At 47.1% G+C, this 26,572-nt stretch overlaps 2 protein-coding genes across 3 annotated transcripts in view; both read right to left on the bottom strand.

The window, feature by feature from the left end:
* Positions 1-798: 798 nt before the first annotated feature.
* Positions 799-14,031, bottom strand: castor2 (cytosolic arginine sensor for mTORC1 subunit 2). The gene is made up of 9 exons (XM_076031981.1): positions 13,612-14,031; positions 9,247-9,317; positions 6,865-7,058; positions 5,222-5,354; positions 4,852-4,975; positions 4,561-4,671; positions 3,178-3,260; positions 2,946-3,040; positions 799-2,604 (listed from the first exon to the last, which is right to left on the bottom strand). Exons 1-9 carry the CDS (start codon positions 13,722-13,724, stop codon positions 2,542-2,544), a joined length of 987 nt encoding a protein of 328 aa, XP_075888096.1. The 5' UTR covers positions 13,725-14,031; the 3' UTR covers positions 799-2,541.
* A 6,263-nt stretch (positions 14,032-20,294) lies between these two features.
* The window catches only part of doc2b (double C2-like domains, beta), a 69,102-nt gene continuing 62,824 nt past the window's right edge, over positions 20,295-26,572 (bottom strand). Inside the window, exons 7-10 of one of the 2 annotated variants that reach the window (XR_012927355.1) lie at positions 25,105-25,186; positions 23,623-23,719; positions 21,666-22,741; positions 20,295-21,612 (exon numbers count right to left, since the gene is read on the bottom strand). Coding sequence is in view for 1 of the 2 variants with exons in the window: in XM_076031980.1 (XP_075888095.1) it covers positions 22,608-22,741; positions 23,623-23,719; positions 25,105-25,186 (313 nt within the window). In the remaining variant the exon portion in view is untranslated. Of the gene's footprint in view, positions 22,742-23,622; positions 23,720-25,104; positions 25,187-26,572 lie in introns of both variants that reach the window. The other variant, XM_076031980.1, reaches the window with a different exon arrangement.

Consider the following 26,572-nt stretch of genomic DNA (forward strand, 5'->3'; position numbering starts at 1 on the left):
CAAATAATCCAGAAAGCTCATCTACCTGCCATCGGCCATCTGCTGGAGGTCCCAGTGGGTGCAGACAGGAGAGCCTGGGTTCAACAGTGAATGTGTTCATGTGTGTGTATTTAATTTAGCTGAGCGAGCTGACATAGACATAGATCACATCCTCATTCTAAATGACCACACGTAAATCCATCACAGCCATTTAAAGCAGCCTTTTCTGTACTTCAGATTTGAAAAGGCAGTCAGTCTCAATCATCCACAACAACAACAGCATTAAAAACTACCGCTACAATAGCATCCAAGCTAATCTCTTTAGGGACAATCGTTTCCAAGCCCTAATCACTTCTTGGTCTGTTTTTTTTTTTTTTTTTTTTCCTCTCAAAGTAGGATAGCTCTGCCAAACGATAAAGCAATGCTAACGTGTGGTTTTCAGTGTAGGTTGTCATGTGTGAATTGTCAGTTTTGATGAGACAAAACTCTCTACGACCTTCCTTGTGGACTCTAGGGCCATTTAAGTGTTTTTGGGTGTCTGTAGAGAGGCAGATTTTAGCATTTCTCTTCATTTAAGGACATTTTTCACTTGCCAAATTTGGTGAGTTTTGGAGTGTGACAAGGGGGTCAAAAAAGGGGTTCAAAAATACGGTGGATTCATCATAAACATTACAATTTGAATTGGGTCTTTGGCCCTGTTGATAGACCTGCTCTGTGCCACAGCTGGTCTGGTCACTGGCGCTCAGTCTCTCATTGCTTTTAATGCCCACTATTTCTCAGAAAACAGGCCTGATGAGTTTGAAAAGAAAAGCCAGTTAATTTATTTTGTTAATTTATTCTTTTTCCACACACAAAGCTCTAAATGAAAACAAAAAAAAAGCCTTCATTTGAAATGGAATCTGACAAAATGTCACCTTCATGTTGTAACACTGATAAACACAAGTTTGTTTGTTTTTCATTTTTTCCTTCTACTAACCACATGTGATCAGGAAAAAAAAAGGAGAGAAAAGGAAAAGGAAAGGGACAGAAGAACATAATTATCAAATGCTTTAAGACCGAAAGGAAAAGGTAAAGGTAAACATTCCCCCACCCCGCCAAGAACAACAACAACAACAAAAATGTTTTCACATCAGTACAGCAGGTTTGTGGGGGTGGAGTGGGGCGGGCGGGTGCACTGCCTTGAAGTGCAGACCAGTTGCAGAAGGGGACTTGAGGAGCTAACTGGACATGAGAGGGAAGCGTCGGCTGCCAGAGTAAACTGTCGCTAGCGTCGTTGACAAAGTGGCTCGGCCGCGCTGCAGGTTCACACTGCGAGCAACATCGCACAACTGGAGAAACGTTTCCCTTCGCTCGTTCGTTCATCGGTCAAAGGGGCCGAGCCTGGAGACGATTCTGGCTGCTAGGGGGCGCCCTAAGTAGACTGACCGAAACACGTCTTTGTTTGCAGCATCAATAACCTCTGATTGAGCTTCAGTCTTGTTTTGCGATTTCATCAACTCTGGAAGTGCTAGCAGTGTTAGCTCAATGCTAAACTTCCAGCTAATGCTTCAAACTGTTAACTAACGAGCTGCTGTGGACCTTTTTGGTATTTCCACAGCAACTGCGCTCGCAACTAAATGTTTTTTTTCTCTCCTAGATTTAACACTTGAGAGAAGATTTACTGAGCTGCAAGTGTTAAGTCATCGAAATAGGTTTTTCAGCGGTAAAAATGATTTAGCCATTACTGCTGTTATCCCGGTCAAGTTATCCACAAATCGAAGTTCTAGCTCATGTTTCGTTGGAACAAATTTAACAGAATAAATAGGGAGAAGAAAAGATTTAAAAGGATGTTGTTTCAGGGTTTAATTGTGGCGTTGCTCACAGTCTGAGTGCCTGAGCAACGTGCGTCGGCTCGGCCCCTTCGTCTTTGAAGCATCACTGCTAAAAGTAAGAAAAGGAAAGGTTAAAAAGAAATTGTCTCCTTTCATTGCACACTCGAGTAGTTATTTTGACAAAAGGCATCGGTTTAGGCATTCGAACATCTTGGCACTGAGAAATGATCTGTGAGAAATAAAAACAAAACATAGAGCTTGGTAATATAGATTATAGATATATGTATATATATATATTATATAGAATATTTCTCTTGTTTTGAAGAGTACATTCGTCATCCGCCCAGTCAAGGGATTTTGTAACTAATACAGTATGGTGCTCATGAGGTTCAAAGAGAGAGAGAGAGAGAGACGGAGAGGGAGAGAGAGAGAGAGAGAGAGAGAGAGAGAGAGAGAGAGACAGTACAGGAGAACTCAAGTTTGGTAAACTAAAGTGACAACTACCAGTAGGGGGCAGTGCAGGGCCTCCAGTGCCAGGGAAGGAAGGGTGGGTTGGTGGGTGGGAGTGTCTCTGTCAGGCCACGCCCCCCGCCGCCGCCAGCGCCACCACCTCCCTTCCTTTCACAGCTGATTGGCGGCAGTCCGCTGACGAGCTCTTGGCACTTTGCGGGCGATGATAAAACGTTTGAACGAAGCGACTTGGAGTTTGTTTTTATTTTATTCTGTGTTTTTCTTTCCTCCTCGCTGTCCGTCACTGAGTCGTGCTCTTGGTCCGCAACGCTCCGATGACACTTTGAATATTTTCCTCTGGAACCTGGGGTACAAACAAAACAAAACAAAAAAAAAAAAACACACACATTTAGATTCATTCAAAATGACATTTGCTTATTATTCAGACAAAACTACATCCACCATATTTCAGAAAAAAATAAAATCTGAAAATCGGCCCTTTGCGATGTCACAATAGTCACACAGATGCCGACCCGGCCCATTGAGAACCTCTTCTTCTTGCCAAGTCTTCCAAAGGAACTGAAACACATTCATCTTGTGAGGCTGCTGCTGCTCCTCCTGGTTGGAAGTCACGCAGCCGTGGCTGAAAATAGTCGCAACACGGGACCTTTGGCGGAACAAATTGACGGAGCTTCAGTCTCTCACCAGCGCGTGGTCAAACTTGAAGGTGCTGATGTAATACGCCGGAATGTCAGCTGTGGCCAGGGGTTCGGATATCTGAGCCACGATGCCGCACTCGTCTGCGGAAACAAATCAGGGAGGTGTCAGACTGGTGTCCGCTAATTCCACCAGGAGTCGTTGTTGTTGTTGTTGTTTTTAAAAAAAAGAGAAAAAGAAAACAACAACAATAACGATGACAAATAAAACGAAAGCTCACCGAATCCCAGTGGCTGTCCTCCAATGCGAACCATCTTCCACAGCTCTCCTGAGGCGCTGGTGAAAAGCACGTTGTTTGGGAACCTGCAGCACAAGGCGGCGCAGAGTCAGCGCTCTTCACTAAAACCACAGCCAGACCGTCTGGCGGAGCAGAGGCCGCCTCCCTCTGCTCCGCCAGAGACTGACTGGTGACCATGCTGGAGAATCACACCACCCGGCTGCGTTGCAAGCTTACGAAAGCAGGCGACTGAGCGGCGGCGCGGCTGGCAGCTGTCGCAGCAGATCCGCAGACGCAGGAAAAAGTGAGCCAGCGGTTCCTTCGAGGAAACACCTCCTGTCTTTTATCGGCGAACAAAGGCTGACCTGCACGCGGCAGAACCATTACTTATGGTGGTGAGCTAAAGGGAGCCACGTGCAGTCATCTACAGAGCCATGCGTGGCCTGCCAGCCGCAGCTTCACCACGCCTGGGCTGGAACATCGAGGATGTTCTGCACAACAAGCAACCTGCTCAAATGCACACACACACACACACACACACACACACACACACACACACACACACACACACACACACACACACACACACACACACACACACACACACACACACACACACACTGCTCTCTAGCGCCCTCTCTTGCTCTCTCACGACTGCTGCACCTAAAACTGTGAGGTTAGGATTTCATGACGCCATAGAATCTTTATTTCTTTCAGTCCCGCCCACCTAAAATCAAGCCGTGATTGGTCACTTCACCCCCTCACTCTCTAAATGAGACACATCACTCGGCCGTCTCCTGGACTCGTGAAGTCCAACCCGACGACTGAGGCAGCTAACCAGGCCTCGGCAGGTTCTGACGATTCTGATTGGCCAACATGTTTTCAAGGCAGTGATGCTGTCAGACAGTAGGCTCAGTGTATTATAACATGTAAAATGAAACTGAATTTTTCCATCCATCCATCCATCCACTTTCAATACCCGCTTCGTCCTGCACTCAGGGTAGTGGGGGAAATGGAATTTTAAAAATAATAACAATGTTTTAATTTAATACTTCTATTTTTTTGGGCCCAGACCGTTTCTAGGCCTTCCCTGAGGGCACAGAAGGTCCTGAGGGTTCCCCAATGCTAATATGTAAGCAGATGCCTGTGTTTGTCGGTGCATACACTCCTCCTTCTGTAAAAACCCTCTGCAACTTTAGCACCTAAATCCAAATTCTCGGCTCTGGGCAACAGCGCGATCTTTGCCTCCAACAACAATCACGTGTTTGTTCCTCCGGCAGGAGCGAAAAAACACGCGGAAAGAGCAAGTGTGGCTGATTACGCAGCCAGCCGCTGTCATGTAATTATGGTGGTGCTGTGTTGTGTGGTGCTCGCCGCCGCCCAGACCTTTGAGTTGTCTGTTCATCCATGACCAGAGAGACGTAGCCCTCGATCAGCGAGAAGGAGAAGAAGCGGATGTGGCTGGAGTCCTCGCTGGAGCCTCCAGACTCCTTGCACCTGGAGAATAAAAGTGTATCCTTCTGATATTTGGTCAAAAGCTTTCTCTTCTGACCCAGCGCCGAAGGCAGGTCCGAGCATTTTCACACAGAGTCCTGCTGCTACAGACGGCTCGCGCGTTTTCTTTTTCCCTCTCTCTGAACTCTCTCTCCCGTCAAATTAAAAGCGGCCGCCTCTCACCCTCCAGAGTAAAACATGACGTCCATGAGCAGCGTGGCGACAGAGGGCAGAGTGTCCGGGTCCAGGCTGGTCACGCAGAACATGTTGCTGGGACTAGATAGCGGGTGGATGATGGGACGGGGCGCTGCAAGAGAAATAGTAAAAAAACACAACAAAACCCCCCCCCCCCCACACAGCGATTCAGTGAGTCAGTCAAAGAGAATCTGGACAAAGTCTTCGCTCAGCGAGGATTTCTTTGGTATTAACTGCACTGATTGTCTGGTGTCATGAGGGAAGCAGACTGGAATACACCAGCTGAATGCCAGAATGTCACTGGCACACACAGGCCGTTTGGCCGTCTCACGCTGTCACACTCGAGACGCGGTCGTACCCAGTTTGGGCTTCACGAATCCGTTGGTGACTCCCAGGTTGTGAGCGGCGACGGCCTCTCCGTTGACCACCCGGAGCAGAGTGAACTCAGAAGACAACGTGTGCATGACCATCGGCAGGTCTCGCTCCCGCACCTGAGCGCAGAGGAGAAAAAAAACAAGTTAGAAGTCCCGTGATGCCAAAATTCCAGTTTTCCAGTTCCAGTAACTGACTTCACTGGCCAGAACGTTTCCCAAGTCCACGATTCAAAAGCAAAAAGCGGAGAAGAGAAAAGCTTTTTGTTCTCCGCTCTTCTTTTAATGAGTGAACGTTGCCAAATTGCAGCTTCCAACAACGAGGGCTGAATTTGACAACACGCGTTGATCAGAGGCGTCTGACTCACTCACTCACTCGCCGAGTCGCTCGCTCTGGATGGACGCACGCCTCTGTCTGAATGAGCGCATACACATTGGGGTCAGTTGGCTGCGTTTACGTAACGCAACAGATGCGAGCGGGGAAAGGAAAGCCGCGCGTCTTCAACGGCGCCCGCGAGATCGGGTAACGCGATGGGACAATCCGACACAGCTTGAGACCGAGGCGGCGGGAAGGTACGAGGTGAAGGGTGTGGAAGCCGCCGCGGGCTCCTTTTTCTTTTATCTCGACGAAAAACACGCACAAAAAAAAAAAACATAACAAAGAAGCCCCATGCTATGTCAAGAGCAGCGAGGAGTGTGGGAAGGAGACAGCAAACAAGCCACAGGGATACCTGGAATTCCAGCCAGCGGCTCAGCCGCTGATCCCCTTTACGTAACAGATTTATCAACATGGAGACGGGGCTGTTATTTATTCCCCCCCCCCCCCCCCCCTTTTCTTCCATTTTCATAAACATGCCAGAGCTGCTTTACAGACCTTGTTTTTCCTCCAACAAATCAAGGCAATAAAAAATAACTCCCCGTGGCCAGAAAGGGCTTGGCTACGGGAGGATTCCTCCCTGAGACGCAGGAAGTGGGGCTGTGGAGAGGACACATGATCCTACATTATTGCTTTCTTGGTGCCGGCTGAAATTTGGACATAACCATAAAAAAAAAAAAAGAGAAAACATAAGCGGCCGCTTCAGTAATACCTGCCGGTTATAAAATGTCTGCTTTAAGTCAGTCTGTAGCTTTGGGGGATTTTTGGCTCCATTAGCGACGACGCTAGCGGGCCTGAAGCTCGCCGCTGGGATTTGTGGGTAAAGTGGGAGCAGACGGGGCCACGAGGACCAGAGGAGGCCAGGTTGACAACAGGGGGATGCTGGATGAGGGTCATTTAAGAGGGACGCTGATTACAGGGATGACGGGACAGAAAGAAGGTGGACATTTATTCTGCACTCCGGCTGGACGCGAGTCCTCGCTACCAAGCTACCCTGTTTAGATTAGCTCGGTCTTAGTTGGTTTGGCCTTTTTTTCAATTACAGACTGTTTTTAGGCTAAATCATCCAGTCTGAATATCAAGTCTGTCTTTGAACCACTGTGTAACATAAAGTCTAAGCGTCTAAGTCTTGCTTTACTAACAGTTCAATGCATCACATTCACACCAAGTCACTTAAAAATAACTGGTGTGTTTTCCTTCGCTGATGATGAGAGTTTCTATCTCCATAAAGATCGGGGCCAACATTTTTCTCACCAGGATGAAGTCCGTCTGATAGGTGGACAGCATGAAGACGGAGATGTTGTGGTCGGCCAGCGGCGCGATGACCGACTTGGCGATCTTGGTGACTCCGATGGGCTGCGAGCTGGAGGCGCTGCCGCCGCCCGACACCACATTCAGGGCCAGCCAGGTGGCGTCGGCGACGCTGATGTGCTCCGATTGTGGCAGCTCTGAAAAATCACAGGGAAAAGGAGACGTGGACGGTCAGGCGGCCAATGGTGAGCAAACATCTGCAGGTCATCGAGTCGAACAGAATTAAGGGGAGGTGGGAGGGTTGGGGGGGGGGAGGGGTGAAATATGAGCATTTTTCTGGAAAGATTTCCCCAGTAATGCTTCGTGTTTATAGGCGTCAGCCTGGACTGAATTAAAAAGCCATCAAAGGAGTCAGGGTGAAAATAACAACTGATCCCCGTAGTTTATGTTCCCTCTCCTGCTGCTATATTACACAGTCAGCAGTGCTGCCAGTGCATTTTACTGCCTTGAATCATGGGAAGTGATTTACAAAAGCAGCTTCAATCCACTGGACCTCCACCCCAAACCTGTGGTCGTAACCGAGGTCCAGTCTGAATGGTCGGAACCAGCCTGGTTCAGGTTCATGTTTCTTCAACTGATGTGAGCAGCAGCAATGAAGAGTCGGATCCTGACCCGATCTTAATCTGCTAATCTTATACATCTTCTCTATCCATCACATCTCTATGTATCTATAATGTCTATCAACTACCTGTGGTGTATCACTTCTCTATCCATCTATGTCTCTATCAACTACCACTACAGTTTATCATATCTCTTTCAACTACCACTCTTCATCTATCATGTCTCTGTCAACTACCACTCTTCATCTATCATGTCTCTGTCAACTACCACTATGCATCTATCATGTGTCTGTCAACTACCACTCTTCACCTATCATGTCTCTGTCAACTACCCCTATCATGTCTCTGTCAACTACCACTACAGTTTATCATATCTCTTTCAAGTACCACTCTTCATCTATCATGTCTCTGTCAACCTCTGTCAACTACCACAATGCATCTATCATGTCTCTGTCAACTACCACTATGCATCTATCATGTCTCTGTCAACCTCTGTCAACTACCACAATGCATCTATCATGTCTCTGTCAACTACCACTATGCATCTATCATGTCTCTGTCAACTACCACAATGCATCTATCATGTCTCTGTCAACTACCACTATGCATCTATCATGTCTCTGTCAACTACCACTATGCATCTATCATGTCTCTGTCAACTACCACTCTTCACCTATCATGTCTCTGTCAACTACCACTCTTCATCTATCATGTCTCTGTCAACTACCACGATGCATCTATCATGTCTCTGTCAACTACCACTATCATGTCTCTGTCAACTACCACTATGCATCTATCTGGTTTCTGTCAACTACCACGATGCATCTATCATGTCTCTGTCAACTACCACTATCATGTCTCTGTCAACTACCACTATGCACCTATCATGTCTCTGTCAACCACCACTCTTCATCTATCATGTCTCTGTCAACTACCACTATGCATCTATCTGGTCTCTGTCAACTACCACTATCATGTCTCTGTCAACTACCACTATGCATCTATCATGTCCCTGTCAACTACCACTATCATGTCTCTGTCAACTACCACGATGCATCTATCATGTCCCTGTCAACTACCACTTTCATGTCTCTGTCAACTACCCCTATCCATCTACCATGTCTCTGTCAACTACCAAATCTATCACATCACCTTCCATGTGATGTAAAATGACAATAACTAAGTTTGCATCAACTACCACCATGCCAGTAAGTGCCTTTTGAACCGTGAGCTCCTTCCAGCTTTAATGGGACCCAGTTAATCAATGACCTCTGAGATAAGATCCAACAGGATATTTAATAAGATGAAGCAAACTTTAATAACGCCGCCGCCTTAATAAGTAACTGTTAATCGACTTAAGTGACAATAAAAAAAAGCAAATAGGTGTGCACGCGTGCACGCACACGAGCACGCGCGCAAGCACACACACACAGTGGGAGACACCTGCGGCGGTTACGCAACACGAGGCTCGTGCGCTCTCCGGGGCGACTGAGGAGGGTCACCCTGGAAGAAGGCTGTGTAATGACACGGACTCGCTCCCGTCAGCCAATGGCGGCGCTCGGCCTCCCGCGGCTCGGGCCTCAACGTCCATAATGGCAAAGAGTGCGCAAACACCGAGGCGGCCGCACACAATCGGGAGGTTACACAACGCGGCCTCCTGCCGCAGCTGAAACCATCTGCGGTTGCCACAGCGACCCGGGCAGAGCGACGCAGAGACGGGCCGAGTTTGGCAGAGGGAAGGAGGAGGAGGAGGAGGAGGAGCTACCTTTAAAGCCTTCCTCGTCCACGATGATGGTGTAGTCCTCTGGTGTCTCCGTCAGGCTGAAGAACTTACATCTGAGTGGGACACAAGCAGGGGGAGAGATCAGACGGCGGAGCGGTTCAAGGAAACACACACACACACACACACACACACACACACACACACACACACACACACACACACACACACACACACACACACACACACACACACACACACACACACACACACACACACACACACACACACACGCCTGTCAACAACTTGAGAGAATTCCATCCTTCACTCTTGCTTGAGCCAAAACACACAGCTCTGGAAATCAGCTTTTTGTGACGTCACAAAGGGCACCGTTACCTCTGCCAGACTTGTGGCCACACCTCCAGCCGGGCGTTGGCTCCTCCCTCTGAGACGACCTAATTTTTGTCCCCCTTCCAAACACGTGGAAGGTCCAACAGAACATTTAGCAGGAGGCTAAAACCGGCTTCATCTGTTTTCTCATTTTGTTTTGCTTGGGGTCGGGTTCTTGGAATACAGACACCGTGATGCCTGCAGAAGGTCCTCCTATCAGCATCATCAGCTCACATTTTCCCTGCTTAACCCAGGATAGCAGCTCCAAATGTGTGAACGTGTTAACACGACTCATGTTTACTCATCAAACTTTTTTAAAGTCTTCAAAAACACTGAGACTGTTTCTGGCACTTTCTGAGCAGGAATTCAAGGAAAACAAGCCTGGATTCTGAGTTTATTCCAGGAATCAGGAGCTCCTGCAGCCAGACGGCCTCCTTTTACCTTTCTAAAGCTGTGGCAAACATATAATGGCCCACTGTGCAGATTATTCTCAGTTTTTCAAAGTTGTGACTGCAATCGCAGACTTGCGGGAAACCCTCCCCTCCTCCCCCAGACTTCTGATAACCATTTGCTTTTCATAGATGCAAGTTGGAATTCAGAAAAGATGAAAACACTGAGTAAATCAGGCAAGGAATGAAATAAAGAATTTCACATTGAGCTATTCAGGCCAGTGGAGGGTTGACAGCGACATTTTCCACGCACTTTTCCTTATTACAGCCTTAATTTCATGCTAACAACGTTCACAAGATCCGTCCTGAGCTTGGGAATCACACAGGAATGTGTCCACATGGATGAATATCAAGTTTAAAGTTGTTTTTTCTTCTTCTTCTTTTTATTATCCTGTTGTCTTCAGGGCCGGGGAAACTTACTTCTCTCACTCAAAGAAAAAAAAAGCATGTGGGAACCTGGCGTGCCACAGACTTGTGTAATTATCACATCTGTGCAGGCTGCCTGTCATATTTGGCACAGAGGTGCAGAAAACCGCAGAGGAACAGCACAAAAGACTAAAAAGAGTGTGCGTCTCCAGACGTTCGTGGGTTTTCCTGCCAGGATCTGCCCGCCGAGGATGACGAGCGCTTTATGCCGCGGCACTGGAGGACGAGTTCAGGTCAGAACCGGAAAGGCCGAGATTACAACTCCCGTCCTTGTCCAAGCAAATGCAGGAAAGCAAAGGCAACAGTGTCTTTTGACCAAAGTGTTGCTACTGTAGGTGACCGGAGGTGACTTTCTTTGGAACCTTTGCCATGAGTGAGTCAGAATCCAGCCAAGACTGACTGGAAAGACGGACTGAAAACGTTTCCTATTGGAGGGCTGGAAATATGGATGAGCCTCAGAGTTCAGAGATTAAATCTGAGATAGGCTGCGTTCAGACTGCAGGCAAATCTAATTAAAATCAGATTCCTTCTCAAATCCGTATTTTTAGGGCTGACTTGTTGCGCTACATGGCCTGGAGCTTGGCTTGAATGGAGCTACAGTATCTCTGAGGCAGTGAGTTCCCTCCTCCGTCCAGGGACTGCCGTTTTCTACTGCGTCTGTCTGCCCCATTACGTTACAGCTCTGCACCTGGAACGGCGCCCTCTGGTCTGGAGCTTTGGCTCTTGCGTTGCCGAGAGTGACGTCACGGACGGTCAAAACCCATCGGCGTGTTTGGAGCTGTTCACTACTGAGACGCTTGTGTCCAAAATCCCGTTTGAAACGACCTCCCGGAAGTGGTTTCAATCCGTTTTGCAAAAAATTGGATTTCATGTGATTTGTGACTGTTCAGACTACAAAAGAGCCATCCAGCTTCAATCTGGATGGGCTAAAAATGGGATTTTGTGAACGTGGCCTTAATTACATTCTCAATTTTTTTTTTTTTTAGCTCATATGGGCCTTCTCCGCTCGCCGAACCCAGTTTGGTTAATGTCGTTAATGTTAAACGTCAGTGGTGAGTGGTGCAGCCGAAGGCACTGATCATCTGTGAGGCTGTCACACGGGACGGACCGAGCCACAGTCAATTGCAGACTTTCTTACATTCAGTGCTACTGTAAGGAACTTCACAGGAAGTCTTCAAAAAAAAACCCAACAACAACCGAAGGTTACGTGGGTCGCACAATGCTGAAGTCTGCGTCACCACATGGGAAAATGCACACACGCAAACAGAATGCGTTTGTGTGGAAAAAAAAAAGCAGCCGACCACAGGAAACACATGAATTCATTTGTGCTGCGTCAGATTGTGAATTCACACGTTTCTCAAGCGGAGAACTCGGTTTTCCACCACACGGATTCACATTTTAGTTATCAGCGGCTGGAACGACGTGACCAATCAGGATGGAACACTCATTCGCTCCTTTGATCGTCCACTGGGTGGAATTCTTTCCATCTGTGAAGATCCAGAGAGATCATGTGGATCAGAAAAAGTCACCAGAGCCTGATTCCACACGGTGACGAGACATAAATGGCTGGACTACCAGACACATTTTGCTGAGTAAGCCAGCTGCCGGAACAGAAGTGAGCCACGGCACCTTTGAAAAGAAAGAAAAAAACACCTAAAGTTGTGTTCTGGTCCACCTGATGATGGTGACAATGAAGCAATGGCTGAAACATTAAGGTCAAAGGTCGAATGCTCATGACAGAAATATCCAAACTTAAGACACAAAGTTTTCCAGCTCCCAGTGAGTCATAAGGTGATTGTGTTGTTTCAGACATTTCCTACTGCTGACACGCAAACGGTCCGAGACGTTGCACCGCCTGCTGCACCCTCCTAGCAGCAGTCAGCCTGTTGTAAGCATTTATTTCATGGTGGCTTTACAGTAAACAGAAATGTTTTAACCTTGCAACGCCACCTGGGTTGCGAATCCAACTCATCCAAGTAGGAAAGCTCCAACCTGAATGGTTTAAGATAGTCTAAATATAGATGTATAATTCGACCAATCACCATTCTGCAGTGTGGACAGTCTGATCAGAGCCAGGCGACATTTCCTGAGACCTTTCTCTGCATTACAGTGCTGGCTGACATCGCTGGTCAGCCTCGTCACCATAAAAACTTGACTTGAGTTAGCGCAGCGCCGTGTCACTGGGTTTGTATTCCAGTCAGCCAGTGGGATCTTTGCTACCCTGGCAACAGCCTGTTACAGGTAACCAGGAAGTGAAGGCTCGAGCTCTTTAAAGCTGGAAGTCACAGGGAACTCTTATTAGCTACGCATAGATTATCATTATCCTTATATATACATTTTTTTTTTTTTTAAAGTGCTTAGGAGGAAAGTTTTGGTCATTTGAAGTGTTTCACATCGTAACTCCCAGCAGCTGTTTGTTTTTTCATTTTGTTTAGACAAGACACATTATTAGCAATTGGCTGATGAAAATAATCAAGTTCTTAAGTGAATAATAATAATAATAATAATAATAATAATAATACATAATAATAATAATAATAATACATAATAGAGATGATAGAAATGATATAATTCATCACGATAAACTGGAGGCAACTTTAAACCCCCCCTTCACCGAGTCACGCCACTGTGCACAGGCCCTGCAGCGTGTCACAGCAAGGGGCCCCATTCCATTCTGAACGAGCACCTTCACACAAGAGGGGACTGGGACCTGGGAAATGTACTGACTGTGATACTTGGGCTGAACCGGGGCCACGCTTTCCCTCAGAGACATGACAGCCAGAGCAACACAAACAGGCCACTGGCGTCGACCCAGCCACAGATGGCCTGGAGCACAACAGGGGCAGCGGGGAGAGGAGGAGGCCCGAGAGCCGGAGAGCCGCCGGAGAGCAGACAGACTTCCTGAGCTCTGCTGCTTCTTATGCACGAAGCTGCGTTCAGAGAAACGCATCAAGGCAACCGGCGCAGGTCCCCAGTACCTCTCTGCGCGCGCGCGCGCGCGCACACACACACACACACACACACACACACACACACACACACACACACACACACACACACACACACACACACACACACACACACACAGAAAGAAGCCGGTTTCAAACCGTCCGCAGCAAGCAGAGAGGCGGCTGAAGTTACGCACCTTGTTTTGGAGGCCAGGAAGGCCAGTTTGATTAATCCGTGCGTGCAGACCTGGATGCCCTCCTTCTCTATACTGGCCACTTTCAGGCTGTGCTCTAAAATGTGCAGCTCCATCTTTTACGTCTTCTCATTTGAGGAGGGTCTACTAAAGCGCGAGAAAAGAAAGACGGGAAGCTAAAAAAACACTGTGAAACGAGACGCACGAATAAATAAACACGCACACACACGCGCGCTCTCTCTCACAAACACACACAGACACACTCGCACGCAGACACGCACTCACACACGCACACGGGGGACGCATCAAATAGAGAAAGAAAGAAAGGGAGGCAGAGGCTGGGAGAAAGAAAGCAAAGAGGTAGAAAAAAAAGAGGGAGCCCGAGCCGCTGCTGTCAAACCTGCAGCGGAACCTCTCGCACTTCTGGCCACGGGCTTTTCAAAATAAGACGCATCCGACCTCTAGGCGCAAGGCGCTAAGCAGGTTCCAGGCGATGCATCCTGTTAAGAGCGACGTCAGTCCAGCTTTTAAAAGGCACAGTTGATCCAATGGACTTTTGCAGAATCACGGGTGCAACAACGTGTGCACAGCATGACTTGACAATTATTTTTGTACGCCGGCGAGAAACTAAGAAGCTGTAATGTGTTTACTCACTTGCTCGCGAAGACACGAACAATCATGCAAAGCAGAGCAGTCGGTAATCAAACAAAGGCTATTTGTTTTGTGCCCATAACACGACACAGACAAACCACGCCTGCTGTCAAATCCATTAAGCTAGCTGTTTCGTGCTGTCTGTGCTTGCTTGTCATGAAGCGAAGGTTTTGCTTGCTGTACATTTAGTTTGGTGGTGTGATTTTACTTTGAAAGGCAGGCGGAGGTTCCATATGTCACGCGCATCCGGCAAATTGTCCAACCTGTTAAATGGGGGAGCGGAGGACCGCCGCTGCTCATGTTTGCTCTCCGACCGATACACTTGGCAGCTGGTCGAAGTGAAACAAACAACCTGCCATTCAAGCGAAGGGGGCGGGGCTGCGGTGGAGCGGGCACCATGGGAAATGTAGTTCATTAATTTATTTTTATTTCATTCTTTATAAAAGAAAAACAATTTAATATAAATACAAACGGTTTAGAATGAAGGGAGCAGTAAGAAAACGTATCTGCCCGTTATCCCCAGAAATGAATTTACAAAGAACGTAATAAAAATCTTTCCAGTTCCAAAGATACAATTCAGATAATACCAAACAAAGTTTTTTTTTTTTTTTTTTTTTTAATGAGCCTTCAAAATAATTTGCGGAATATAATAATCTACAAGTTCATGAAATTTCAAGTTCATAAAATTTCTGCAGTGTCCAAGCGCCTCGTACACACAACTCCGGGTTATTGTCTGTGACTTGAAATGAAGACTTGTATTTCATTAATAGGTTGTATAAATCACATATTTACCTCAAGATGTAACTTAAACACACCAATCAAGCGATCTGATGGTCGCCCAGTCGTTCATTTCTGCAGGTAAAATTATTCTCTGTCAGTTGTGGTTGGGGCAAAATACTCTGAACAACGTTTAGAATCTTTTGTTGCTTGTCCATCACTGCTGGCAGAACACTAGTCATTCGGCTGACTAACCGTTCACTTTGCTCTTGACTGGATTTGGACTGTGACAACAGCCCGTCACGAAACATGTGCTGACCCAAGTTGCAGCAGCAGGAAATGAAAGGATCTGTTAACAGATTAATGAATGCCTCTCCGGATCGTCTTCTCCTTCAGGGGGTCGTTGCAGCGAATCATCTGCTTCCATCAAACCCCGACGTCTCCTGCTTCCTACTTTTACAATATTCCCCCAAATGTAGATTTTGGGGATCACTTAGTCTGGACTGTCACGTGATTCACTGTTCTTTATTATTATTATTTTTTGAAGTTGTGCGTCTTGACAAGCAACCTTCTTGTCTGATAAATCGCACAAGCACTGTGGTGTTAATTGGTCTTCCACACTCTAATTAAGAAGACGGTTAGCCGTGACAGTCCACAACAAGGCACTAATTGGCGAGCTTCACACAACGGGCGCACTCACAAATTTGAACGGGTGGAAAATGACTCCCCCCTGTGACCGAGCAGGACTAATCATCTGATATGTTATCTAATACCCAATGTTGGCTAATTAAGGAACATATCAAGGCATACACTACACAACTACACACCAAACACAAGCGCAGCTGTAACTGCAGTGGAGACGGCAGATCCTCCTGAAAGCCTGATTAGTTTTTAATGACTTATTACCATTTATGAAAATGATTTTAAAAACATTTTCTGTCGACTCTCAGCACGCAAGCATTGATTTCCACTGAATATACAAGGTGTGGTGTATGTCGCTCCTCTATCTCCATTCACTTCCCACAGCATATTACATATCGATTGTCTTTAGGGGCGGCTCTCTTTTTTAAAGGCCCGCGAGCCCTCAAGTTAATAAATACTTTAAATTGCACCACCATTAAAGCATTAAAAGGCCCCGTCAGACGGATGAGCCTCGATGTTTAGTTGTTGGACGGCGGTCGTAAAGTCGATTCCTTCGTCTTCAGAGGGTTCGCGGAAGCTGTGGAGGTTGTAAAGTGGCAAAAGGATGTTCAATCACCTGTGTTTAAAGGACAGAAAACAAGTCAGAGCACAGAGGAGGGAGAGAAGGAGGAAAGGTAGGAGGAAAGGAGGGAGCGAGGGAGGGCAGCCTGACTGCTGACCATGACTGCGAGGTCACCCACCGTGGTAGACGGAGTGTTTCCCAAATCTGTTGGCTTTCCTTCATGTGCTCATCCAGCATTCCTGGGAAATTCTTTACAGCCGTTTGAAGAAGCGACCCATCAAACACATGGTTACGATGGTTAGATAGAACTTTTTTGACAATACAGCAACTGAACATAGTGACATGTGGCTGCAACTTTTTTTGTTTTTTTTAAAGACCGACTTGCAGAAGTTGCTAATTTTTGCCTGCAAACTCTGGTGGAGGGAAGCCCAGGATTGTCAAATAAACCTTTTGATTTGTTAATTAATGATACAAAAACTACTAAATTGAATCACATCAGAAACTATGACTGATGTCTGAATCTCAGCAGCTTTTCCAGGTGTTTCTGCACTCCTGGGTGAGCGTCAGTTGGGTGGCCGCTAATCTCTTCCCCGTGACCCAGATGAGACCTTGAGAAGGACTCGGGTGTTGGCAGGCTCCAGATCACCTCTAAGTCAGTGTGCTGGTGGGGAGAGGCACGACTGTGATCTGTGCAAACACCATTCTTCATGGATGAATGGACTTTGCACACCAGGCCTGGAGAACACCCGGCCGGCTGCCACAAGGCTCCCTAAACCACTTACATAAGCAGCAGCTGCGGGTGTTGATTAACAACTTTACAAACAATTATCATTCATCTGTTCATTTTACAGAAAAATGTGTGGGTAATTATTTTCGCTAGTAACCGGTCTAATTTAGGCGACTGATTGGAGATTTTTCGCTAAAATCCAACCCGAAGCATTTCATGAATCGGTTCAATTTATTTCACATGCAGTTTAAAAGACTTGTGGAGAAGGAGGGACCTTGAAAAAGTGTAGGTGGTCAGATGGACATTTTCCCTGACACATCCAAAGGGGACCAGTCAGAGTGGTGCACAGTGGCAACAGCGCAGAACTTCCTGTTGGTTCACTGAACACTGAAGTAAACCTTGTTCACAGCCAGTTTGCTCTTCATAAAACACAAGTTCTGCTCGCAACTCTGACATTTGGCAACACTCAGCAATTTTTGCCGTGAGCACATCAGATTTATTAACTATTGCAGGCATCCTCAGGGGAACATTAGTCTGAGCTCCTCCATACGTTTCCTTATTTTTATTGTGGCACGCTGTAATTTTACAAACCCCCTTCTTCTACCTGCAGAGCCAAAGTCCTGTATGTTCAGCAACTGCTGCCGCCGCCGCAGCTCATTCATCATTTCACGCTATTCCGACTTGTCGGATCGATGGCTAAAAGCGCAAATTTAACTGATTTTTGTTTGACCCGAGGACATAAATCAGAGAGTGAGAACAAAAAAGTATCTCAAAACCTTTTTCCCTTTTGACAGGAAAGTAAATAGAATTTTCCGCTGATGTCTGTAAGGCACACACTGCTGCAAAACTCACCAGGTCCAAATGACACGGAGTGCAGAGCTTGCAAACCTACAGTTATAATGTCACGTTGTTATGATCTGAATATAAATCCACACTGTTTAAAACTCTTTTAAAAAAAATCTTTGGACACTGAAATTCCATCTACATACTGAACTGGACCGGTAACACAGTGGTAGCACTGTGCTAGCTATAGTCTTCTTTCTGCAAACCTGAGGAAAAGCAGATAACCGCTGTTATCTGTCAGCGTTATTGATCACCTGGGCCGAGCCTGCTGGAGGATATTAGAGGCCGAAACGTAGCCAAGGAACATTTCAGAGCCCGTTGTCCCGTAATGAGTTGCATTTAAAGGCACGGCGGCACAAAGAAATAGCCAGTCACACTGTTAATGGGTTTCTCTCTGTTTCTCTGTTCTCTCCGTGCAGGCTGACGGCGCTGGACAAGGTATAGGAGGGGATCAAATTGTTCTCTGGGGCCTCTATAGGGGAAGAGCACATGGAAAATTGAACGTCCTTCACTCCACATGTACAACGTAAATTTAAATAGGAGCGAGGTCAAGAGAGTGAAGAGTCAAGAGTGCTGCGGTACTTATATTCTGTGAGGTTTCTCTACATCTCTTGTGTCACGAGATTTTATTGCAACGTTGCCGCTGCAACTGGATCAAACCTTCAATCTCGCTGAAAAAGCTCCTTGGAAAAGGATAAAAAGTGCAAACAAGAAAAGGAGACGACAACAGCAACGACAGCAGGCCGTTTCGTCGTTGGAACTAAAATATAATTTGAGACAATGCATTTACAGTCATACATTCAACAAACCGGAAAGATGCAAATGAGTGCCTGAGTATCTGAAAGGAAAACAAAAGAACAAAGGAAAGGTTTCAATTCACAACAGGTCACGCTTCCAGAGAGTCAATACAGCAGCCAGAACAGCCAGTGCAGTTGTGTTTCCCAAGGTACAAAATGTTGTCCAGAAGAAAAGTCTGACTGTTAGCAGAATATCAGAGCATCCATATTTGTATATTTCCTTTTTTTCTCCTTCTTCTTGGAATACAGAAACAGTATCAAACATTAGGCAAAGTTATCTCATGACAAAACCAAGAACAAACGCATGCATTATTGTTTTTTTTTATCCCACAATATAGAGCTTGCATACAAAGGCAGACAGATTACAAAACTAAAATCACATGTCAGATGTAATTCATCACATATTCATCAGAGAGGGAGGGGTGAGAGCACGGCTGAGGGAGTGAAGAATATCAAGATGCCGACAAGGTTTTCACAGCAGGTTCGCTCCTCGGGCACAAAGAGGAAAAGAAAACGGCCGTCCGGGCCGTCGTGGTGCATAAAACATTTCATCGCCTCAGATTTGGAGCCGTCGTGCCAAATTCCAGGTGATGCAAAGGTAACACAGCGGGGGAGTTAACAATAATTCAAGGGAAATAAAGAAGAAAAGAAAAAGGAGTTCGGAGATGGATGAAGGGCTGTTGTGTCACTGTAATTGGTGGGTTAGAATGACAGAAATGCTCGGGACACGCCGCCAGGAACCAAACACGTCTGGCCTTTCACCTCAAAGGCCAGCAGGAATACCAAACGTGACTCGGAGGCCATTTGCGTTCTCGACTCGGCGCTAACCAGTCCGTGCACGGTGGGCTAGAATTTACAAGAAGGTGAGCGGGGCGCATGCGGAAAAGGTCAAAGTCATAAATCCATAAACACATGGCATGCATCGGGATGCTTGTCGACTTGTGCGGGGCGAGCCGGGGTGGGCGGGGTCACGCGGTCATGGAGGGATTTGTGAACATGAAGGGACTCAAAACGTGAAATTTTAACGAGGTGTAAAAAATTCAACCCGTGTTATTAATTAATTAAGAAGAAAAAAAATGAGTGAGTGCTTGACCCTGGACGTTTGAGTTCCACGCCACTGTAAAAAAATTTCGACCTCGGACTCAACATGTGCGCTGTGCTACCAGTAGGGGGCACTACGCTGCACATTCACTGAGGAACAGAGGGGCTTAGAACGCTTACATTCTGTGCTATGCAGTTTAAAACGGTACAAAAAAGAAAGAAAAAGAAAAGATAGCCGAACAGAAGCAACAACGTAGAAAGGACAAACGCACACGGCTACAACATTAATAAAAATATTCTCCCCTTGTCGCCCCGCAGCGTCTCGGCGAAGCTTTGCATTCCAAGACTGCAGCGGCTGCGTCGACGTTTAGCAAAAAGGTTGCGTTTGCCCCTTTAATCAGCAGCAAACTTCAGCAACAACAGGCTGTTTTGTTGTAAACAATACATGCTTTTGTTATAATTCTTTATATTTGACATAAACCGTTTTTTTGTATTTTTTGTATTTTTTGTATTTTTTAGATTTGGCCCTTATTGACTTACGGCAGTTGTACTTTTCAGCCACATTACAGTTAAAAATGCTGTCAGCGAGTTTTCCTCCCCGTCGTGTAAACAATGAGCGGCGGCACATGCGACCACAGAGTGACGCCGCCGTGTGGTTGGTTTTGGATTTGACGAGCCCCTCTCGCCCCTCCCCCCACCCCTCCCCTCCGCCCCCCCCCGACCAACCAGCCAGCTCTCTCACTGGAGCTCGGTGGAGGCTGAAGATCGCAGCGACATGTTCCAGCCCAGTGAGGTGCAGCTGTGTTGGAGCCGCTGACACCATCCAGAGATCATCGGACTCACTGGCGGGAGGTGGTCCACTCTCACGTCCAGAACTAATCTCAGACTTTGTAAAGCGGCCAGGATGTTCTCACAGTCCGCCTGCTGCTGAGTTAATCTGAAAACTCTGAGCCGTGGCCTCTCACCCACAATCCATCAGCAGTTTTGGATAAGTTGAGAAGCGGGAAAACGTCACTGCCGTCTCGTGCCAGTACTTCATAGATGTCGGGTGCGTCCAGCCCCGGTATTACCACAAAACCAGGCGGCTCTGTGGATCACAGGCTGCATCCCAAAAGTATTTGTTTAGCTGATCCAGAGACACAGTGAAAATCAATGTCCCCTCTTTCATAACTGCTTTTAGCAGCCTCCAGGCATTTTTTGTTTGTAGCTATTTCTCCAAATCCCTTCAGCCAACTCAAAGGCTACCACCCGGTCTTCAATTTCTTTCCTTACACTAAATCAAACCTTAAACTTTGTGGCTGTTTTTCACCGTTGGAATGGATGTGAATTCATTCCCAACCAAACTAAAAGCATTCTACACCAGTCTCCCAGTACATCAATCTACTTTTTGTACCAAATAATCCATCCCTCCATCCATCCATCCCTCCATCTATCTGCTTTCCGTTTCTCCTGCAGTCTAGGAAGGCAGGGTTCGACCTTGCACAGGTCACCAGGTCATCGCTGGGCCACACAGAGAGACAAACAACCGCCCATAGCCTCACCTTCGCTATGTTTCAGAGCTGTCAGTCATCCTAATGTGCACATCACTGGACTGTAGGAGGTAGGATCCACACGTGAACTATCCCGGGATCGAGACCCGCAAACCTTTTTGCTGTGAGGTCCATTGTGAGGTCCATTACACAAAGGAATAACATCAGATATAAATCAATGTGCGACGGCACGCCGAGAGCCTCCTCCAACCACAGGTGGACTGTAGGAGTGAGCTGGGTCTTTGTTGGGTTGTGGTTGAACAGGCTTATCAAGAACTTTTCCCCTAATGGACCAAAAGCCGTGCAGTGCAACCACGCACAACTCAAGTCCAGCAGATTTTGAGAGAGCAACAGCAGCAGCATGTGTGTATACATTCAGTATACCAGTTCAACTGCTAGCACAGCAGAGATGAAAAAAACCACAACGTGCATGCTCTTCTACCCTACCTACCCGGGCGCTAATCTGGCACAGGAGCATCCAGTAACCGTGGCAACCTCAAAGCCTGCAACACTTGTATAAAAATGTGAACGTCTGTGTGGGGGTCCACGCAGCTGGGAAGGTGCAGCTTTGACGAGCCAGGCTACGTTTGTGGAGTGGCCACTGCAAGTTCTTCGCTTGTTTAAATCCCGATGAGCCTCTGCTTGAATTTACACAGGTTGGTCTGTGTAAATACAGTAGAATCTATCATTTCATATTGGAAAAGAACCGGCTCGCAGTTGGGTGCCACCTTCAGGATGGAGGTTATGGACGGTGGCTACTAACCTAAAAAAACATCTGCATTTAAAACTGGGAGGATGTTACTGGTTTACTAGCTTTTATCCCATTACCACAGTCTGTGCTGACTCAAGCTGAATCTCTCTGCTTGGTTTAAATACATTTGATTTTGTTTTTTACAAAGAACCTCTCTCAAATATCCTGGTCCCCTCTTCCCCTTTTAATGTTTTGCCACTGTTTTCTATCATCATAGCAGACCTTCTGGTGGTTGGCCGATGGTCTATTGGAGGAAATATAATGAAGTGACTGAAATTACTGCTACATCCGTTTTTTTTTCCAGTTTCCCATGATGCTGGCGCTTTGAAGGCCTTGTTTGTGCCGTCCTATGGATGAGCTCATCACGCTGCTGTAAAACGTTGGACTGAACAGGAAGGATGTGCTCCTTTGTACGCCCACTAGCCCGCTTGACGCTTCACCATTGTGTTTCATTCTCTTCTTTTGACTGAATTGCAACCCCGGTTTCATAAAAAAAGAATTTGTCAAACACAAATTAAACATTTAGGGATTTTTTTTTTTTTTTTTTTTTAATAACGAGCCCTATTTTGCTGAGAGGAGAACTGTCTTTCCGAGGAGGCGTCACATGGTCACTGTGGCCGACAGATCCGGACAATAAGAGGAGGGCCTGGGAAAATTAAGGCAGTCCTATCTGGTGCAGAGGGAACCAGGGGCCGCTAGCGGGTGGGACGGTGATTAGGGGGAGGGAGCGACGGGGTCTTCAGTCATTTAAAGAGCCGGGCAACTCGTTGGTCAGCGTGTGCCAGCGCTCGATTTTCTTGTCCTTGTTTTTGAGGCAGTCAAACCAGTGCTTGAGCCGCTCCCCGTTTGCATTGATGCCAAGAGAGACGCCACCTGGGGGGGAGAGGAGGGGTGGGGTGGGGGGTGGGGGGACGAGACGAGGGTGAGTCATCCGCAGTAACACCTCTCGCGCACGGACGACATTCGCAACATCAACGGGCCGACGCACGCGGCCGCTGCTGGTGCCGCCTCGGTGTCTTAGCAACAGGCTGACAAAAGTCAGGAACAGATTTGGCATTAAAAGATGATGAGGTTGACGAGTGCCGGCGTTGCAACCAGACGGCCTTCGTCAACGGCTTCATGATGAATTCTAATTGTTTATTTATGATTAATGAATAATTTACTAACTTTGACAAAATGAGCTCCGGTCAGAACTGATTCTGTTTTTTCTGCTGAGAAGCCGTCAGCTGCATCAGACGCCGTCAAAAGGATGTTGATGTTATATCCATTATAAACGCATCAAATATGGGATTTGACTGAGGATCATTTCAGAATGAGAATACTTTATCAATCCCCAGGGGAAATTACCTTAATGACCTTATTTGCATTTCTTAGTGCGGCATTTTTCAGGATAAATGATCATAATTGTAAACTATTATGACAGCCTTACCTTTAGAATTTGATATCATTTTAATTATTGTGGTTAAATGGAAGTTGAAGGATTTTGAATAATACAATTAAATGTGCAAATAACCATTCAAAGAAACAGGGACGAACATCACTTGCAATGTGCTTTCTGACCATTAGATGGTGCTGAATCTTACACACGGAGCCTTTAAGATTTGGAAAGAACATTTCTGCAAGACTGCTATCCTCATCGTTGCACATTAAATTTGATTGTATACCAATTATTCACACGTTTAGAAATATTGGTGACTCATATAGATTAGGGCAACATAATGTCACTTAATGAGTGAGTGTGTGTTGGCCCTTACCGATGAAATCGTTGGACTTTCCGATGTCGTAGTCCCACACAGTCACCTCCAAGGTCTTCTTGGTGAGGTCTGCATATTTTATGTCGTAACAGAACTCCTGCAGAACACAGAGCGGCACAGAAAAGCAGCTTTTACTCTCATTAGCGCGGCCACACACAGGAGCAAACACCGCTGCACGGTGTCGGGTTATTAACTCCAACCTGGGAGCAAATGTTCTGGGGGTCTAAGTCAGGGAGCTGCGAGTGTAATTGTGTTCCAACTGTTCCTGCCGCTGCCCCAAAACAATAAGCAGCTCCCAAGGGTCCTCAGGAAACTAAAACAAAACCAATTTATAATAATAATAATAATAATAACAACTAAAGTGTCAAGGGTGTCTTGTTAAATGGAACCTATTTTCAATTTCCAACAAGTTGTCTCAAGTGCTCTTCTTACAGACCGAGTTGTCGTGCCGCAAAAATAAGCAGTTTCAAAACTGCAACAGGCGCTCGTCCCTGCTCACAGCCGACAGTGTGCGACAGGGGAGGGTTTAGTCTGAATTTCAATCCGCAGTTCAATCCAGGTTGCTGCTTCGCCTTAATGAAATCAGCGTCTCCTCCACCTCCTCCGCCTGCTGCTCGGAGGAGGTATCTGACAGCGAGGCCAGGAGGTGATGGAGGAAGATGGGCACAAAAAATGTCAGAGGAAATGTCAAGCCGGGGCCCTCGTCCAGGGCCGTCCACCCGCCGTGGCGCACGTGAGGCCACGCCTGTGCAGGGGCAGCAGGAGGAAGTGATGTCTTTCTACACAACGATTTCCAAATAATTGGTCCTGTGTATGGATGTGGTGACATGACTCACATCGCTGAAGTGAAGCTAACATCATTATCATGTCTGACGGCTCAAATTTCTGCCACTTTTCAGCTGACTTTCCCTCCGTACATTCTAGTGGAATATGAAATTGGTTGTTGAGCTGCCGGACTGTAAGTTAACTCAGCTTCTCTGCCGCTGCTGGTGATTTATTTGGCTGAAGTGCAGCTGCACACGAGTGGCAACAGGTCTCTGTCTGGATGGTAAAGAAAGTAGTGGGAAAGTGGAAAATGCTTGTTCAGGGTCACAGGAAGTTGCAACGGTTCAAGAGTTTTTGTCGCAGCCGCATACTGGATCTCTGGGCTCCGACGGCACCCAAAAATGGGCCGATGAATCTTGCGGCCCACTCATGCACTGGCGGCGGGTTCAGCTCGACTGCTTTCTGGAAGAGTCATCTCAGGATGGATTTCTCTGAGAGGCTCTCCTTTAGTCCCGCGACAGCTGTTCCCTCTCGAAATTGCCTCGGGGGAGGATGGAGGGAAGGAGGGAGGGAGGTGAGGGGAGGAGAGGGGAGGGGAGGCCGCGCATAAAACATTCGGTTTGGGGAAAAAAAAACAGAGAGCCAGCCGAGGAGGAGGATATCTGGTGACGAGAGCAGAGCAGCAGCTTCGTGGTGACGTGGCGGCGGGTTCGTTACCTCGTTGAACTCGGGATTGAGCGTCTTCTTCTTCACGGCAGTCTTGTGCTTCGACTTTTTGTTCTCGTCCGGCTTCAGGTACCTGCGAGAGAGACAATCACCCATGAATAAACTGCACTCGAACCCCACTCATCACTGAAGTGAATGATTCCCTAACACTGTCCTCTAGAGGGTGCTGTGGTACCACTCTGCACCGCCAGGCACCGCGTTACAACGCCGTGACGTTGACTTTCATGGAGTTCATCGCCACTTTTTATTTATTTATTTTCTTTATTGTGTTTTCCTGATGCGGGGAACATATGGAGCCGTCTTGTCGGCCCTGTCCAAGCCGCTGCGGCGCATCAGGATTAATGTGCAGCACGAGTTCAGCCTCATATTTCCTCGTCTCTCTGACGAGATTACACAGGTGGCAACAGCAACACCGCAGCTCAAGTCGGTCAGTAGGAGCAGCGGAGACACAGCAGTGCCCTAAATCTGGTGACGTGAGCTTTAACGAGTGTGTTCAGTTGGGATTTTCTGTGTGTGTGTGTGTGTGTGTGTGTGTGTGTGTGTGTGTGTGTGTGTTCTTCTCTAGTTTAGATCCGCGGCTTTATATCAAAAGCTGTACGTCAAGGCCTTTGTTTCTTTATTTCTCCCTGATGTTGTTGAGCAGGTTGTATATGTGTGTGTGTGTGTGTGTGTGTGTGTGTGTGTGTGTGTGTGTGTGTGTGTGTGTGTGGTGTTTTTGGTGGGCTAGCCTAGAACTGCCTTGATAAGGCAACTCAGCAGCAGAAGGGTAAGACAGTTATTGATGGCGACCCCTCCCCCACCTCACCTCCCCACAGGCTCCTCGGTGTGTGCGGGTTTTAGGAAAAGAGCCATTCTAGTTGTGCACGCCGGCTCCGATGCGCTCCTGTCATTGCGCTAAGCGATTACGGCAGCTCAGTCACATTTATCTTTACTTTTGCAGGCTCGCACGCACGCACGCACACACACACAAGTACACACGCGCGCACGCTTGGATTTCCCAAGGTAGCGCCGAGTCTTAAAGGGAGGGTAAATGGGTTATTGCTCTCCAACGTGCCCCCCCGGGGGAGAAGCTGTGGCTGAAATCACCGCTGATGAGGACATGGCAGCCAATCTAATTGCCGCCATCATGTAATGGGAGCCGCGGGCAAAGCCGGAGCTAATCATGACAACACAACACCCAACAACACAACCTCTCCCCACGTCTGTAAATGAGCGCCTTTGCCAAGACCCTGGTTCCTGCAGGTGCGCTGACTCATTTCATTGATGTGTGTGTGTGTGTGTGTGGCCACACCGCTCCACAAAAGGTGCCTGTGCTTTTGTGTTGCATATTTTTTTTATTTTTTTTTGCCCCATTTTTCTTGGCTTTTTGCTTCAAATCTAACGGCACGGCGGAGCACATCATTCGCAGCTCTGGATGCCGGGATGCATCTCCAGTGCACGTGGAGGCCGCAGTCACTTT

This window comes from Nelusetta ayraudi, unplaced genomic scaffold, assembly GCF_046127955.1.
Source record: "Nelusetta ayraudi isolate G7.1 ecotype Tasmania unplaced genomic scaffold, CSIRO-AGI_Nayr_v1 ptg000033l, whole genome shotgun sequence".
Lineage (NCBI taxonomy): Eukaryota > Metazoa > Chordata > Actinopteri > Tetraodontiformes > Monacanthidae > Nelusetta > Nelusetta ayraudi.